This window comes from Ascaphus truei, chromosome 11, assembly GCF_040206685.1.
Source record: "Ascaphus truei isolate aAscTru1 chromosome 11, aAscTru1.hap1, whole genome shotgun sequence".
Lineage (NCBI taxonomy): Eukaryota > Metazoa > Chordata > Amphibia > Anura > Ascaphidae > Ascaphus > Ascaphus truei.
The window spans coordinates 16,072,869-16,089,482 of NC_134493.1; the positions used below are offsets into that span (position 1 = coordinate 16,072,869).

Consider the following 16,614-nt stretch of genomic DNA (forward strand, 5'->3'; position numbering starts at 1 on the left):
GATAAAATCACAAATAGCTAATGTTCTACATGAGGTATCTTTAAACAGAGAGACACTGGAATGGTCTATGCCAAATTATTAGGCTGCCATGCCTGTCCGGTTTGATGAATACTGTATGTTTAGTGCAAATACCACTGATTATCACTAACAAATAGTAATAACTACAGTATATCAATGACTAATATGCCATTTACAGTTTACTTTCATTCATGCCAAGCATAATATCCCATTTCTCCTAAGCACTGGTAGGGAGACAACTAGAGACGGGCACATTTTTTTTGCGGATTTGGGTCCGCCGTGGATTGGCTGCTTCCTTTGGTCTGCGGATTTCAGCTGATCAGTCTCAAAATTGGCGATTTGTCTTTTGCGCATTTAAATTATTTTTTTTTGAACACCAAAAATCCAAACACAGATTCTGCAATCTACTGACCGATTCTGCAATCCACTGATGGATTCTGGAATCCACTGACGGATTCTGCAATCCACTGACGGATTCTGCAATCCACTGACTGGTTTCAAGAATCTGCGGATTCAGAAATCAGCATGCAGATTGCTCGATACGTGGATTGGATTCTTAAAATCTGTCAGCGAATGGCAGGATGGAATGTTAAAATCCTCAAGTGGGTTGTATCCAATGGCAGCATTGGATTAATCCATGCAGATTGAACCTGTAACAATCCATCGGCGGATTTTACACAGCGGAAGGGATTTTGAATGGCAAATTCAGATAAATCCGGGAAACCGATTTGGTCTGGTTCGCTCATCTCTAGAGCACAATGTGAGCATAGTGCCACCAAAGTAACTTTAAAGTTAAGGAATTAATACTTCAAGTGTGAGTAGTTACAAGTTATCCTTTACATCCTGGGACATTGAGAATAAGTTATTCCTTTCCATTCTACTGTAGGTCATTCCTTTTTGTATCACACATAAGTAATCAAGTGATATAAAAGTCAAAAGTAATGTGGTCTTACGAGTTTTCCCTCTGTTTGATGCTTGCTCATTTGAAATTCCCCACTGCTTGTTAGGCTCCTTGGCAATCACCCAGTTAGCTACATCTCCCTAAGATCTGTCTTATTGAGCTAGAACCACAGTGCTATCTAAATTACTGAAAGCAAACTTGGAAATGGATGGTTGTTAGGATTCATGCTGTACATTATTTCAGTTCATTTATTTGTACGTTTGTTACTGTATCTATTTTTATTTATTTGCATTCAATTCGTTACATTTCTGTTTCTTTATAGAGTAGTGTGTCAAGAGCCACTGTATGGCAATAAATTACCACAGGTATGAAGAGATTGATGATGCCAAAAAACTTTTCTCACTGAATGTGGTTTGCTGTGAAATTACTAACAACCAAAGTTTGCCATTATGTAATGTTAAGTAGAGAGCACTTGGGGGGCAGTGTCAGGAGTTATTCAAATGCATTTGTGTTTTGTATGACTTATTTTAGAGTTGATCACCACAAGCTTGCTGGATGATGCATGTGTTCCCACTTAGCATCACATACTATTTGTACGACTGCTAACTGTCTAATATTTTTTTCTAGCTACAATAAAGATTTAGATGCTAATTTCATTTTACATGCACATAAGCCATTATTTGCAATTTTATTTACCAGTAGGTAAATCTATGAACTGATAAACATATAGTTTATTTGTAAGGCATCAACAAATGGTCAGCTACAACAATTGTGAATGAGCTACTTTTTTTTACAGCACTGAAACTAAGAGGTCCTTCAGAGCTGAACCCTGTAATTTTTTCTTAGATCCGGGGTATTAGCAATGCTGGCAACATATTGCTGTATTATGTGTTTAAAGAATCCTATTGATTTTATGTGCATCACCATCAGTAGCATAGAAATGAAACTAACTACTGTATCTGTGCTATGAAACCATATTAGAGATAACTGTTTGATCTACATTAATTCATTTATCGAACCAAACATTTAGGGAACTTTGCAACATACTGTACCGATTCATGATTAGCTTTTCAGAGTCTGTTAATAATGAATAAAGTGATGATGTCAACATGGTGTTATTGATCTGTTAAACATATTAATATTTTTATTGCATAGCAGGGAGAACGTTGCTTGGTGTCTAAGCTGCTTTGCAGAATATGTTAGTTTTCCATATTTTGCAAGTCCCCTTGTACAGGTCTTTCTTCACACATAGTAAAATACACGTCAACTCTAAATATTCTGCACTTTCTGGTCGCCTCCTTTTTATGGTGAGGTTTCAAGAGCACAGAAAACACACCCCATGGGACAATAGGGTGGCGAGTTCTAATTGGAAAGTAAATGGTGTTTGTTTTATCTGTGGAGGCCGGGCTCTGTTTGTTAATTGGCATGCTGGGATCATTTTGAAATGGTTGATATAACATTGTGGTCCATTGAACAGGAAGCTCTGCTGTTTCACAGTTTGATAATCAATGCATCACTGAACACAATTCCTTTCAAATACGTGTGTTTGTTTGTCCTGTTTGCTTAATTGAACAGCTGCAATTACTGTTACATACAACTGAATGTTAATTTGAGAAAATAAAACACGTATTTCTTCATACAAATTTAATTTACAAATCAGAAGCCTTTGTCACATTGCAGTCCTTAAATTGCAAACCAATCATTAACTTGATTTGTACTGTGCATGTGTGTAAAAATAATTTAAGCTGAGATATGATAAAGCCCTAAAATTAAGCAGTGAAAGGTTGTACCTGCTAATATATGCTGTACGGCTGAAGTATAGGATGAAATAATAAACCAGCTGAAGTATGTTATATATTAGCTCTTCTGTAGTATTGATTAGTTATAGTAGCACACATAAATCATATTTTTACCATGTTTAATTACAGAAAACGTTCGCATAGTCAATACTGATTCAAAATGTCCTTATGTTCAAAACAATTGTTAACATTCTAATAATACTTCAGTTTCCACTAATGACTTAACTCAAAAGCATGAACATACAGTAACACAGAGCTGCAAAAAGTATTTTGCTTTAGCATTTACACCAAGATATAACTTTCTGTTTCAGGGTGGTTATGCTGCCTATCGATATGCTCAACCTGCCACCGCCACTGCAGCTGCCTACAGTGACAGGTAAGACCCACAAATTATTACAAATAAACACTTTAAATACTGTAGTATACACAAGGCAGTTTTGATACATTATATCATTTGATTGAAAGCTGCATAACTTACTAGATTTTTGATAGTGTTGGTTTTAATGTTTGGCCCGATGACTACTGTAGAATAGTATTTAAGAATCATGACTAGAAACTTTTCATAAACATATACAGTATAACTACTCGATAAAGGCCCACCAAGGCCAGGCCATTTATATTCTGTACTGTGGCAAATGAAAAAAAGTCCTGAAGTTATTTATTTATTACCCTTGATAATTAGAAAATATTTCACTGGAGTTCATTTGTTTGACTTCCTCTAGATCAAAATAGCTATAAAGATACAGTAAGATGAGTATTGCAGCTGATTAAATTTAACAGAGGTTGAACTCGATGGACATATGTTATTTTTTTAAACTCATCCACTATAGTATGTGACTATGTAACTGTTCTGTATATTTCTACAATGGCAATACAAAGATTTTAAACTTTTAAATAGTAGCAGAAACATTTGATAGATATTTCCCTATCATTAGTTATACATTCTGAAAGATATTTCTTGCATTTATTGATTAAATATTTTAACTGTCAATGTCAGATGTTAGTTAGTACCTGTGAAAAAACTAACAAATAAACAAATACAGTAGGCTACATCTAACTCCAAGAATTGTGTGCAGTATCTAAAAAAATATGAAATATGTACAGTAATGCAGAATGTGCAGCATGGATAATTCACATACATTATAGTATACATGCATTACCTTCTTACCTGCCAATGTTAATTATGAGCAATACTGTATTCTCATACTGTATTTATTGTAGATACCCACAAGTGTGTTGTCTTTTTCTAATATATTACTTTCTGAACTCAATACGTTTTGTGTTATCAGATAGATAATACTTGTCAAGGCTTATATGTGATATATTGGGTTATCATTTTATAAGGGGCTTTCTCCTTTACTAAAAGTAGAAAACAAATTCTACACCTTAGCAAGAAATCCACACTCATTAAGGATTGTTAACTATATGCGGTTTTTATTACTTGAAAAAAATTATATATAAATATATGTGTATACATGTACTGTACGGAATGATTGTTAATGTGCTATGCATGAATACATATTTGCGATTTAATGTGCTTATTTTAATATCGAAGGTAAATGTTTGAATAATAATTATTTGCATGTGTGGCTGACGCATGCTGTGTCAGAAAGGTAAGCCAGTTACTTTATTTAAATACTGTCCTGCAAATATTGAAACACTGCATCTTTATCAATGCCACGTTGACTGTTGTTTATATGGTAATACATTGGTGAGGTTCTAAATAAGAGATTTCATTCCATTCCAAAAAATTTGTAATGCTAGTCTGTTTCAACTATAATAACTATATCAACTATTATTTTTGTGGAAAGTTTATTATCACTCTAAGCTTTGTCCAAAAAAAGATACACAGGGGATACTAATAATTCAAAACTTTTGTGTAATAAACAGAGATGTTAAATACATTTTTAGCAATTATGTATTTTAGCCACAAACACATTCAGTGTTTCTGAAATGAAGTATCTTTCTGCAACAGTGTGGGTGTTTAAACGAAAAGTATCTAAACAATTGTAAGTAGATAAAACATTGGTAACTACAGTTGCATCAAAGCTTCATAGAAGTATGTCTAGTTATACTTTAAACCTCCCAGCATGCTGATGCAACCAGTGTAAGGATCTTGTTAGTGATTTTTTACACCCGATACAAATCTGTTGACCAAACAGTTTTATGACATTTCAGACATGGCAGAATATTTGGGTTGTGGAGAAAAAGGTGAACAATTACAGTTCAATAGGCAGACTTTGATATACAGTATCACATATACAATATATGCAACTCTAAATCCTCCAATTCAATTTCTCTTAATTTACTAAAACAAGTGGGGGGAAATACTTTGAGACACTTTAAAAATAAGTCTCTGATTTGTATGGCACATCATTTTTGTTTTAGCTTGGTACATTAAATTGCACACTTGTTTTATATGCGTTTGAAATCTAGATAAAAACCTCTCTTCTGAACTGCAGGGGAAGCTAAAAGAGTGAAACATTTCTCATAGCTTCCTTAGTTAGAAAATTGAGTTAAAGGGAACATTTTGCACCATTTTACCAAAAATCTTATGTCACTCTTATTGACTATTGAGAAAAATGTGCAAAAATTGTCACTCAAATAATAAAAATACCACTTGTGGTGCATTGGTATCTCTCCGACAGGTCTGCAACCCTGTCTTTCCCCATTATCGCTTAGCAATCAGTGCTTCCACTGTAGCCAAGAATTCTGGGCAATGACATGCAAATGAGCACAGTGTGTCACTCTTTACTTCTTATCTTTTTTAACATGGAACCCTGAAAGCGTATGCCTGCCTTGTTACGTAACTTTATAGCACATCCTGGGTTTCAGAAGCGCAGAGTCAGTACATTTACTGCACAGTGTACGGTGGAGGGTTTGTCACTTTTGTTACTCACCATTACTTTTTAATGTCTGGTTAAATAAAAAAAAACAAATCTTTAAATAAAATGTTGCTTAGTTTGTATCTTGCTTTGGTGTGCTCAGTGAATATCTGATTTTCTGATTGGGGTTGTTGTTTAAGTGATAAGAACTATATTCTGCAATAATACTGACATTCACAACACTTCCTTCAAGAAAGGACTAGAAATATTAGCCTTTTTAAAATGCCTTTTTTCAAATTTGCTAATTATTTGATGATGGAATCTACAGTATCACATTTCTTTCCATTTTCAAAAACCTCTGCCAAGTCTGACTTAACTTAAACTTGTCTGATAGCGTCTGATCTGTGTCTAAGACAATTCGAGTTCTTGTATTGTAACATTTAGAAGCAAGCAGAATCAGTTTTTATCTCTCAGCTGTGCATTTCAGGACTTTTATACGTAACCTACAGGCATCGTGAAGGTTGAAAGCTGATCACCAATTAGGGAGTTCCATAATGTATCCAGTGCCATCTTTGTCATTCTATATTCTATGGTTCCCAGAGCTGTGCCACATCTGAAGAGAAGTTACGGCAGTGAATTGTCACTGTGGCGGCTTTTACATTTTTAAAGTGGCCGCAGTCGGATGCAGGACTGTTACTGCGTGTAGCGATGACTCATACAGATGTAGCTGGCCTCATTTTCCCCCCAGATACCTCACCGAGTTATCAGAGGATTCAATGGTAATGTTGCTTCAGAATGCCCAGGCATAACTCAAAAAGAAAAGGACACAGAGATGGCTACCTCTAGATATTAAAACATTTGAGGAGCACATTATCTGTTTAATATCACATGCAAAATTAAAATAAATGAAGCTAAAATACTGCAAAGTAATTTTGCAGCTGTGGTAAAAAGAAAATGCTAAATGGATTTGCCGCATAGTGCATGAACTTGCTGGTTGGCTAAACGTGCAGTCATTCTTGTGTCATTGCAGTGCTTTGCTACAATAATGACTTCTGTGCAGCAGACTACAATTAGAGTGGTGTCAAAAATGGTTTTAGGGTGGAGTTACTGGATTGTAATATAAGAGAATGCATCAGCATTTGCATCTGTATTTTCTCCCTTCCTCCTGTTCCATAAAATCTGCCAAGATGGACGTGTTGAAAACCTCTCTGATAAACAGTTTACTCAATTTGACGAATCTATGAAGGAATAATTGTATTGCGCATCAAAACACACAATGGGGCCTATACACTAAGCGCTGGAAAAAATCGTCAATTAAATCGCTGTTTAAATCGCAAGTTTTGACAGCGTTGCTATCACGGTGCAGAAAGCCCAGAATACCTGTGATAGCAACATTTGCAGAAGTGGTGAGTAGCCGGCGATGTAATGATCGGCCCTCTGAAAAGGGCTCACCCGGCGATTTCTTTCTGCGCAGAGAGAGAGCTGCCTCTCCCTGCGCAAATCTCACCAGAGATCAACATTTTTAAATATATGTAATACTAGTAGCAGGGGGTCTCGGAGCAGAACCTCGTTGATTTGAGGTCCGGGGACCCCCTGCTTCCCGAGATACAGGCCCCGTTATAGGGTGCCGGTATCTCCTATGCATTTTATTCCCACGGTCACGTGACGCGGGACATTTAAATGCATAGGAGATACCGGCAACCCATAACGGGGCCTGTATCTCAGGAAGCAGGGGGTCCCCGGACCTCAAATCAATGAGGTCCTGCTCCGGAGACCCCCTGCTACAATACACTAGTAATAAAACCCAAATAAAAAATGAACAAATTCATTACTGTTGCCGCTATCTGCTACTGCTGCGGCCGAGTTTATTCGAGCATTTGCCCGTTCTCGGCCGCAGCAGTTACCTGGCGCGCGCCGGAGGGTGCCGGGCGCGCACCGAAGCAGCGGAGGAGAGGCCCGCCGATCGCGGCTTCCCCCTCTCCGGGTCCGCCGGGTCCCCCGGAACCCCCTGCCGCCGTCCCCCACATCGCGGGAGCCCTGGACGCGCATGCAGGGGGCGCAGGCACCCGATGACGCGTGACCGCGCATCGGAGACGCGCGGCACGCCGAGGGGCTGCCACTTGCAAGCCGGGAAATCTCCCGGCTTGCGGAACTGGCCACACTTCAATAAAGTGTGTCGCCAGTGTATGGTAATAAAGCTGCTTTAATGTAAATTGTATTAATAGTGTGTGGGAGCAGGTGGTCTCCTGAGATGAACCGCATTGATTTCAGCCTCAGGGAACCCCTGCTTCCCAAGTTACAGGCCTAGATATGGGGTGCCAGTATCTCCTTCATTATTTACATCCCCCGGTCACGTGACGCGGATGATTTCAAAATGGCACCCGATGCCCCATAGCATTGCCTGTAACTCGGGAAGTAGAGGGTCACCGAGGCAGAAGTCAAACGCTGTGCCCCCTCATAAAAACATATTAATTTTTTTCTGCACAGGTTTGATGCCAGAGGCCGGCGGGGGTCCCCCGGTGGTCCCTGCAAGTGTCTGTGGGCCTCCAGGTTGTCCCAGCTGGTATCTGGGGGTCTTCGGGTGGTCCCCACATGTGTTTGGGGGCTCTCAGGTGGTCCTCATGAGTGGTCCCATGGGTGTCCACGGGTCCTCAAGTGGTCCCTATGGCTATCAGTGTGGTCCTAGGGTGGTTCCCGCGTGTCCTCCCTGGCCTGTGGCACCAATCCTGTGAGTAATGTTTTTTTTTTTTAACACATTACAATAAATACACCATCCCCCAATAAAATAGTACAGTAATGGGCAAAGTGAAAAAAGGAAAAATGTGTATGAAGAGCGCTAATGCTTAAATATAATTAGTGACAAATTACTAAAAATACTTACAAAAAAACTTAAATAAAGGACTAGGCAGCCTGATATAAATGACCCACACAGATCACAACACAATCACAAAAAAACACAAAATAACGGCGCCTAGATTGATATCACCTAAGTGATTAACCCTAGATAGTCCAGATCTCAAAGTCCAAGTAAATCCAAGGATTGCTTGCTTGATGGCTCATAACATATGGGGATAAAAAAGACAAATCATAGTGCAACACTGGAATAACAGACTAATAAAACAAACAAACATTGACAACACACAACACATATAAACAAAATAGCTACAATAAAAACTGAAACATTTAATGAAAAATGATTGATATGATAACAATAAACTTAAAATAAGAAATACACTGATAGAAGATCACTTCCGGAGGGTCCAAGCCCCCACTCTGGGTCCATTATACCCACCCTCTACCCATTGATTGGCATAGTGGTATACCATACCCATATAATATGGACACGATAGAGCACTATAGCAGTCAATGGTCACCCTAATAAAAAAGCATGCAGGCCAAAAATACACAATAATAAAAGATTTACACAAGCACGTAAGCACCCCAATTAAATAAATAAATAAATAAATAAATAAAAGCACTAGCCAACAAAACAATTAATTAATTTGAAACACTTGCCAACAAAACAATTAATGTATTTAAACCAGTAGCCAACCAAATAAATAATAAATTAAAAACGCTAAACAATCGGAACATGAAATCAAACCATCCAAATTACAAAGAATTTAAGCCTAACAATAAACAGAAAAAGGAAAAAAAAACAATAAATAGAAAACAAGCTTTTTTCCAAAAAAGCATTGCCTATTATTGTATTTATCTGTACCCTAAACAGGCACAGATTATACATTATCAGTCAATGGGCAATGAAAAACTTTAAAAGAAACAAATAGAATAAAAAAAACCTGTAAAAATAAAATTACATACATTCAATATTTTTTTACCTTTAGAAGCATTGACCCTCCGAATCCCGGTGAGTCTGCAAGCTCTCGTACCGCGATGTCATCAATCAATCCAATGCCATCCACCTTGAAGATCAAGAACAGGTAAAACAATTCTTCTTTGTTTTATCTTCGATCACCTTCTTCTATCTTCTTCTGTAATTATTTCTATCTTTTCTTTAATCTTCTTTCTTCATCTGTCAATCCAAAATCCCATGGTAAATCCAGAATAGGATATTCTCATGTCGGCTTCTTGAGGTAAAATGAGACGTACAGGCCTTATATATGACCTGTGACGTCACATTTTATGGTCAGATGGTACAGCTCCAATCTGATTGGATGCTGTATCATGTGCCGTCTCTATTTTTTTTTGTTCAGGATATGATGTCATCTCCAAAGGAGGTACGTCATATCCTTGAAACCACATGGCTATATCACATGGTATTACAGCCAATGGGAATTAAGACAATCCAATTGGTTGCTGTACCATGTGATAGGTTACATCAGGGGATGATGTCACATCCTTAAGGGATGATGTCACATCCTTTTGAACTAATGTAACCTATCACATGGTACAGCAACCAATGGGATTGTCTTCAATCTCATTGGCTGTAATACCATGTGATATAGCCAGGTGGTGTGAAGGATGTGACATACCTCCTTGGAGATGATGTCACATCCTGAAAAAAATATATAGAGAGGGGATACAGTGTCCAATCAGATTAGAGCTGTACCATCTGACCATAAAATGTGACATCACAGGCCATATATAAGGCCTGTACGTCTCATTTTACCTCAAGAAGCCGACGAAAGAACATCCTGTTCTGGATTTACCATGGAGTTTTGGATTGACAGATGAAGAAAGAAGATTAAAGAAAAAAAGAAAATAATGATAGATGAAGAAAGAAGACGGTGATAGAAGATAAAAGAAATAATTTTTTTGTTACCTGTTCCGGATCTTCAAGGTGGATGGTGTTAGATTGACTTTGATGATGTCGCGGTACGAGAGATTCCAGAATCGCTGGGATTCTGAGGGTCAACGCTTGTAAAGTTAAGAAAAATATTGAATGTATGTAATTTTTTTTTTACAGTTTTTTTATTGTATTTGTTTCTTTTAATGTTTTCATTGCCCATTGACTGATAATGTATTAATCTGTTAGGGTACAGATGAATACAGTGACAAACAATGCATTTTTTGGCAAAGCCTTGTTTTCTATTGATTGTTATTTTTCTGATTTCTGTTTATTGTTTGGATTCAATTGTTTTGAATTTGGATGGCTTGTTTGTAGTATATTTTAGGATTGGTTAGTGTTTTTAATTATTTATTTGTTTGTTGGCTTCTGGTTTTAATTAGTGAATTGTTTTGTTGGCTAGTGTTGTAAATTAATTAATTGTTTTCTGTATAGTGATGCAAATTAATTAATTGTTTTGTTGGCTAGTGGTTTTGTTTGTTTAATAGTTTGCTTGAATAATTGTTTATTTAATTGTATTATTTTGGAATAACATAATTGTAATAATTTAGCTATTTTGGTGATAGATAATTATTTGTGATGTGTACTATTAGGATATTTAGTTCTTTTATTGTTGGGGTGTTTAGGTGCTTCTGTATTTATGTGATTATTGTGTATTTTTGGCTTTAATTATTTTTATTAGGTTGACCATTGAGTGATCTAGTTGCTTATCATGCCCATATTATATGGGTATGATATACCACTGTGTTAATCAATGGGCACAGGGTGGGTATAGTGGGTCCGGAGTATGTGCTTAGACCTCCCGGGTGGGTAGCGTGAAACAGGGGTTAACCCCTTAATTACTTTAGTGATTATTAACCGCTAAGGTGATTAATGGGTTAGAGGCCATTAGTGTGCATTTTTTCTTGTATTATTTCTGGCAACGGAGGACATGGCACTGCAGTATGCTGACGAGGACACCCATCATGATGGCAGGGGTAAGTTGAATGTTTTATTTACTTTATTTATGATGGCTGGCTAATGATTGATTTTATAATGGGCAAATGAGCTATTATCCATATCTGTGTAATGGTTATTTTGCCCATTACTGTACTGTATGTATTGGGGGGGGGAGGTATATTTATTGCAATGTATTCCACATTTGTTTTTGCAACAGGATTGGTACCGCAGGCCATAGGGGATCACCCAAAGGCCCCCATACACTCACGGGGACCACCTGGAGGCCCACGGACACTCACAAGGACCACCCGGGGACCCCCGAAGCCTCTGGTATCAATCCTGTGTATAAAAAAATTAAAAATACTTTTATGTGGGGGGTGTGGGTTGTTTATTGGTGGTTAGTACATATTGTAATGTTTATTGGGGGCAAATGGGGTGAGTGAAGGGCCAAGTACCCACTTCACTCACCCTCTCTGCCCCCAATAAAGCTGCTGTTGTTCCTTAACCCCTTCATTGCCTTAATGGTTAGCCGCTAAGGTAATGAAGTTGCCTGTAAATGCACCTTTATTGCCTGGGATTCACGCTGGGAGCCTCTGGTGCTGATATTAATGGGTATCAGATCCGGAGACTCCCGGCATCAATCTGATGCATGAAAAATGCATTTTTTTTCTAAGTCCCCTCTCTACGCTTCTTGGTAGCTTCTCACCACCTTCCTGCCAACTTTTCCTGGCGGGAGGAGTTTGAGAGGAAATCTCTATTCTAGAGCAGCGATTAGCCTTGATAAGCTAATCGGGGCTACTAGAATTGCACGAGTTTGAAAACCTGCCGATAAGTGGCTTATCGACGCTCATTTAGCAATTTTCTTTTCTCGGAAAAAGGCCTTTATCTGTGACTTATTGGGACTTACTTAATAGCAATAGGCCTTTTAGGTGAAAAGGCAACGATAAGTGGCATATTGGCACTTACTACATAGGCCCTTTTGTGTTTATTCTAGAAATACCTGCTTGTGTTTTATGCCCTGTATTGCATTACACTGGGTAGCAATATACTATATTCCAAGACTATACAACTTTATTTCCACCTCCCTTTTGCAGCTGAAAAAAAAAATTAAGAATCATTGCCAAATAAAGACTTGTTTATTTTCAAGAAACCTATTAAGTTATAGAAATAAATCCATTAAGCTATACAAAGTTTCAAACACATTTTATTTTTTTATTTAAAATTTAATTATTTTGCCTGAAGCATAGACTATAAATTGATTTATTTATTTTAATTTCTTTCTGCTTCTTTCACTTTTTATTAATGTGTGTTCTTATAAAGTTTTCCACAGAAGTATGTACACAAAATTCATTCCGAGTATATAAATCATGCATATATTTGTAATAATTTTCTCCCCCTCATTTTAAAATTTGCATAGTCATAGCATAAGTAATTAGCTTAACATTAAACAGACATTAAAAAAAGTTATGGTGATAAAAACCCTCCACCGTACAGTGCACAGCACTGTGAGTGCTCATTTGCATGTCATTACCCAGAATCCCTGCCTGCAGTGGAAGCACTGTATGCTAAGCGATAATAGGTAAAGAAAGGGTTGAAGACCCGTCTGAGACATGCAAATGTACCCACAAGTGGTATTTTTATTTGCTTAACATTAAGCAATTAGTGCTATTTGTTTTTGACACACACACATGAAGTAGACGTATGGGACTTACATTACTTAAGTGGAAAACTTCATACAACAAATGTACTTCATACATATTTGGAATATAAAAATTAAATAATAGTTTATGACATTTTTATTTTGTCAAACATACCATTTTATGGGCTTATTTCTGATCCATCAAAGCAGCCGATTGGGTCATTTTCATAAAATTCCCCATTGACTTCCGTGGAGAATTTCAACCGCTAAAGGCCCAATTGGAAACTTTGGCAGGTTTACACTTACTGCCCCTTAGTGGCACGTACAACAAGTGCCAATACAGGTAAGCACACACGTTGGGATTTAAGGCCGAAATGGGTGCTATAAACCGCCCCAGCGCTTCGTGCATGTGCCCCTTGGACATTAATGCGCTGCAAAGCAGAATTCTGATTGCACATGGTTTAGCAATGAGCAGCGGGTGAGAAATTATCCATTCCGTTCTTCCATCTTCAAGCCCGGGATTGAGCAATCTCGGACATGGCTGTTTAATTCATGCAAAGACAGTGGAGAAAAGGGTGTGCAATAAATTATTGTGTCTTCATATACCCACTCCTCATTTCATATTTTGATGCAAACTGAGCCAAATTGAAGCACCATGATAACCCACTGTAGCTTTGTTGTGAGGCACAACATTCTCTGTGAGGGAGCTAGATGTATAGCTGTACTGTATGTAACTACTGTATTAATATATACATATGTACATACTGTATAATATACAGTAACGCTAATTACAAATGTAGCCTAACATTCTTCCTGCTATCCTGGTGCATATAGGTTGAACAGAAAGATTATTATCAAGCCTTTTATACCCGCTTCTAGTCAAAACACCACAGGCATGTTTTAATTAAAAATAAGAAATTGGCCCAGTTTTTACTTAAAGCTAAGTAAGTTACAGTAGTTAATATGTTTTAAATACCTCCTGGCTTGATCCCACATGCTAAAATTGCTGCAGTACACTGAAGAAAACGACTGGAAAATACTTCCAGATATTACATTGTGCAGCTTTCCTATTTCAGTGAAATGATTCTGCAGCTAGAGGAGTAAAATACAGGAAGATAAAGCATTGACAGCACATTGTGTGCATCTAGGGACGCCCATGTTGTAATCCTGTCTCTGCTACTAACTGTGTTTGACCTTGGGCGACTAACTTTCCTTCCCATAAATTTCACAATGGAAAGGAAATTTACATCTTAATTGCGATTCCCTGCATCAATAATAAAAAAGGAAAGCCGATTTCACACGTTATTTTCTGCGTCACAGATATAAATGGGAAGATGGGAATCCTGCTATTTTACTGACCCAGCAAGTTTGATAACGGCAGAAAACGTTTTTTTAAATGAATACTTTGCATGAGGCATCACAACCAAAAATAAACAAGCAGCTTAATCTGTTTGTAGAGCGGGACGGATTTTTTAAACGTGCTGTTTTTTGGCACTGATCTGCGTGGTTTAAATTGTATAAAGGCCCTTTTTTTCTATTTTGGGCTTGTAAATTAGTACTATGAATGTGTCTGGATTCCTTTGAAATGAAGCCATCGTGTATGCATAGTTTTACCACATTCATATACAGTAAACACTAGGGCATTACTAAGAGAGGTGATATCAATTCACTGGGATGTCAGTGAAATACAATGGACATTTTCCTTACAAACACAACGAAATTTCTGTTAAAATAAACCTCTCTCTATTTATGTTGCAGTATATACTGGAGACAAAATAAATTCTAATATTAAAAAAGCTAAATAATGTCATGTTTTAACTTCTACTCTATGTAATGTTAGTAATTTGCCTCTGTGTTGAATTTGACATTGTCGATTTTTGGTCTCTGAGTAAAATGACTGTATTGGGCTATGAGAAGCTCCATTGAATGTTGTTTTCATTTCCAATATTAATTTTCAATCTTATTTCTTAATCAGTTCTAATGCTGTACTTTCTTTAGAGAACGCTACAGTACATTCTGTGTATCCTGCAATGGTTTTACTTGAGCACTGTGCAAATTATACATACAGTACACTAGTCCATGTTGATCTTCCCTTACATGTGACAAGGAGGTTTAAGGAACTGAAAGGAGGAGGTAGCTTTTGCATCGTTGGAAAGTACCAATGTATTATAATCAGATTGACACAGAAATGTTTGCTTAGACTGAGCAGTTATATAGGTGAGGAATGGGAGACATATATCTCAACATGAGCAGGTCTGTTGTTAATAAATTGGCACAAAATAACAATTGTACTGTAGTATTTTACTGCTGTACATATGCATGTCTTTTTACTCATTCAACATGCAACTTTAAATAACATGTACAGTGTATGAAAGGACAGGGACACACACACACACACATATGTGGATATAAATGGTGTGGGTGGGTGTGGAAATGTGAGAGTTTGTAGCACACCCACCCACACCATTTATATCCACTCCCACTCCACACACACATTGTGTAAAGCACTGTATATACTGTGGGCTCTCCATTCATTTTTATTCACACTGATACACATACACACCCTTTCTTCACTTGCTTTCAGTAACCTTTTGACACCTCTAGCCATAAAACACATCCACACCGGGGGAAGGAACAGCACAGATAACATTCCAAGAGACACTGTTTTTAACTATACCTTTTGCTTCATTCATTGTAACATCGTCGGAAGAAGAGATCAGTGTATCTCGAAAGCTCGCACAAATAAAAGCATTTCGTTAGCCACAGAACGGTATCATCTATTTATTTTTTGATTATTGAAGCTCGGCTAACACGGTACTGATACCTCTACATGTATATATACATATATATATATATATATATATATATATATATATATATATATATATATATATATATATATACTGAGTTAAGTTATGGTGAGTAAAAAAAGTGACAAAAACCCTCCACAGGAAAGCAAATATGCAAATATAGCTGTATGCTCATCTGCATGTCTTAGGCAGGTCTGCAACCCCGCCTTTCCCCATTATCACCCAGCATACAGCACTTCCACTGCAGCAAGGGATTCTGGGAAATGACATGCAAATGAGCACACAGTGTCACTTTTTGCCTCAATAACCATTTTTAACATGGTTCCCTATAGGCTTAAGCTTGCTGCATGGTCACAGCTTTGAGCACAGCCAGGGTTAAGGTGCATACCCAGAAAACCACCCACAGACAGCTGTTTCGACCTTGATGGGTCTCATCAGTGTGGGGTTGATTTTACTGGGAATGCCATAAGCCTCTCTTGCATTCCCAGTAAAATCAACCCCACACTGATGAGACCCATCAAGGTCGAAACAGCTGTCTGTGGGTGGTTTTCTGGGTATGCACCTTAACCCTGGCTGTGCTCAAAGCTGTGACCATGCAGCAAGCTTAAGCCTATAGGGAACCATGTTAAAAATGGTTATTGAGGCAAAAAGTGACACTGTGTGCTCATTTGCATGTCATTTCCCAGAATCCCTTGCTGCAGTGGAAGTGCTGTATGCTGGGTGATAATGGGGAAAGGCGGGGTTGCAGACCTGCCTAAGACATGCAGATGAGCATACAGCTATATTTGCATATATATATATATATATATATATACATACAACCAATATATTCTACAGAGCTATACAATGTGGAGGCAAGGACAACAATAACGTAAA

The 16,614-nt window shown here is 37.6% G+C and overlaps 1 protein-coding gene across 9 annotated transcripts in view; it reads left to right on the top strand.

Annotated features, from left to right (window-relative positions):
• Positions 1 to 16,614, top strand: part of RBFOX1 (RNA binding fox-1 homolog 1) — a 658,912-nt gene that overhangs the window by 576,249 nt on the left and 66,049 nt on the right. For all 9 annotated transcript variants that reach the window (XM_075565294.1, XM_075565297.1, XM_075565302.1 and 6 more), the window contains one exon: positions 3,030 to 3,094. In XM_075565294.1, coding sequence (XP_075421409.1) covers positions 3,030 to 3,094 — 65 coding nt within the window. The remainder of the gene's footprint in view (positions 1 to 3,029; positions 3,095 to 16,614) is intronic.